General features: G+C 44.7%; 1 protein-coding gene across 1 annotated transcript in view; it reads left to right on the forward strand.

Annotated features, from left to right (window-relative positions):
• LOC119412119 (trypsin-like) overlaps window positions 1–1,816 on the forward strand; it is a 4,502-nt gene that overhangs the window by 1,784 nt on the left and 902 nt on the right. Inside the window, exon 4 of the mRNA XM_037679093.1 lies at window positions 305–562. Within this exon, the coding sequence (XP_037535021.1) occupies window positions 305–562 (258 nt within the window). The remainder of the gene's footprint in view (window positions 1–304; window positions 563–1,816) is intronic.

Genomic DNA, 1,816 nt, shown 5'->3' on the forward strand with positions numbered 1-1,816 from the left:
GCTTCAACAACTGGATGCTTCTCAACGACATCATGCTGTTGAAGGTAAGAGCCCACCATGAAAATGTGGCGAAAAGTTATGTTTTATTACAAATAACTCGATCTCAATTCATAATCTGAGCTGTAGCATAAGAACCCAAAGTAGCCCTACTGTGTGTCACATCATAATGTCATGATTATTAGTGGCCCCCGTCTGAACATTTTCTAGATGTGCCCCTGATCCAACGAGCAGTAAAGTAAAACGCTGCTTTCAGTTGTTGCCGTTTTAAGACGACCAACTGAATGTTTTGTTCTCTTTGGATCAGTTGGATCGTCCAGCTGTCATCAATGACAAGGTGGAGCCAATCTCTCTGCCAGATGCAAGCACTCCCCCTTTGCCAAACTTTTCTCCGTGCACCGTCAGCGGCTGGGGTGTGACGTGGATGTATGGCAACACTCTTTCCTCTGAACTGATGGCTGTAGATGTGAGTTACTACAGTGACTGCTGGAGTTTCTACTACTTTGGGGTCACAAGCAACAACATCTGTGCTGGTTCTCCTACAGGAAGTAAAGATTCTTGTCAGGTGAGACACGGTGTCTAAAGGAGAGAGGTTTTTTCTTTAGGCTTTCACAATCACACAATTCTAAAATAAGTCCAATTTACATCTGCAGCAGGCAACACAATGAGTTTTTTTAATTTTTCATCTGCATCTATGATATTTTTAAGACAACAGGGGAAAATGTGAACATGCTGAAGATCCTTTACTTAAAAATAACTGCCTGCTTTTTATACTTTAAATGCACTCACTGATAAAATAAATAAATTAAACAGCCTCAAGGAACTGTTTGATCTGAATGTGATTTGGTGAACATACAGGCCAGGTAATGGTGTCTCAGGAGCTTGCATAGTGGGCATCAGTGGGCATAACTGGTGGCATCATGAGTGGAACGTCGGGTGTTATCAGGCAGTTACCCGAGTGTCCAACAGTGAGTGGTGATCAAAAGACACAGGACACATCTGTGGACACATCTACAAGCACTTAGAGTTTGATGGCGGTTGCACGTATGTTTTCATGAGGCCTCTACTGTGCACTTGCTCTGCATGTGGGGTGTACAGATGTCAGCATGGCCCAGTGTTAAAACCAACGGGTACGTGAAGGAACCCACAAACGTGAAAGTTCAGGTTGCTCGAAACAGCCCACATCCAGGGAGGATTGTTGTATTGTGTGCCAAACGTTACAGAACCCCACGATACCTGCTTCTGCCATGAGGACTGCGGCGTTGAACTGTTGGACAACACCCGGTGTCATCTTACACCGCGTCTCGAGAGCTGGCATCAACTGGACTATGGTTTACAGACGCATGCAGTGGCTGTCATTAAACCAGAAACAGCTGCATTTGGGCTGGAGTCACAAACAAGCAGTGGTGGAGAAAGTACTCAGACACTGTGCTTTAGTAAAAGTACAAATAAACAGACAAAAATGTACTCTAGTAAAAGTAGAAGTACCGCATTAACGTTTAACGCATTAACGTACTTGTACTTAGTTACATCCCACCACTGCAAACAAGAGGCATGGACTGACGATGAGTGGTGTCAGCTTGAATCTCTTCTTCTGCTTGAACAAAAAGGACAATTGTGTGCACAAGCTGTACTGTCGAGAAGACAGGACGTGTCCCACAGTGATCACAGCATCGGGGTGTGTGGACCACCTCAGACTGGGGGGACGTCAGTGACATCCACACCGCTCCTGAGACAGCACCGAGGGGCAGTCTTTCACGTAACTCCTGTTCATATGGAACACCAAAATTAATAAGCTATAAAACACAATTGTGAAATA

Source organism: Nematolebias whitei, chromosome 7, assembly GCF_014905685.2.
Source record: "Nematolebias whitei isolate Nwh7 chromosome 7, NemWhi1, whole genome shotgun sequence".
NCBI lineage: Eukaryota > Metazoa > Chordata > Actinopteri > Cyprinodontiformes > Rivulidae > Nematolebias > Nematolebias whitei.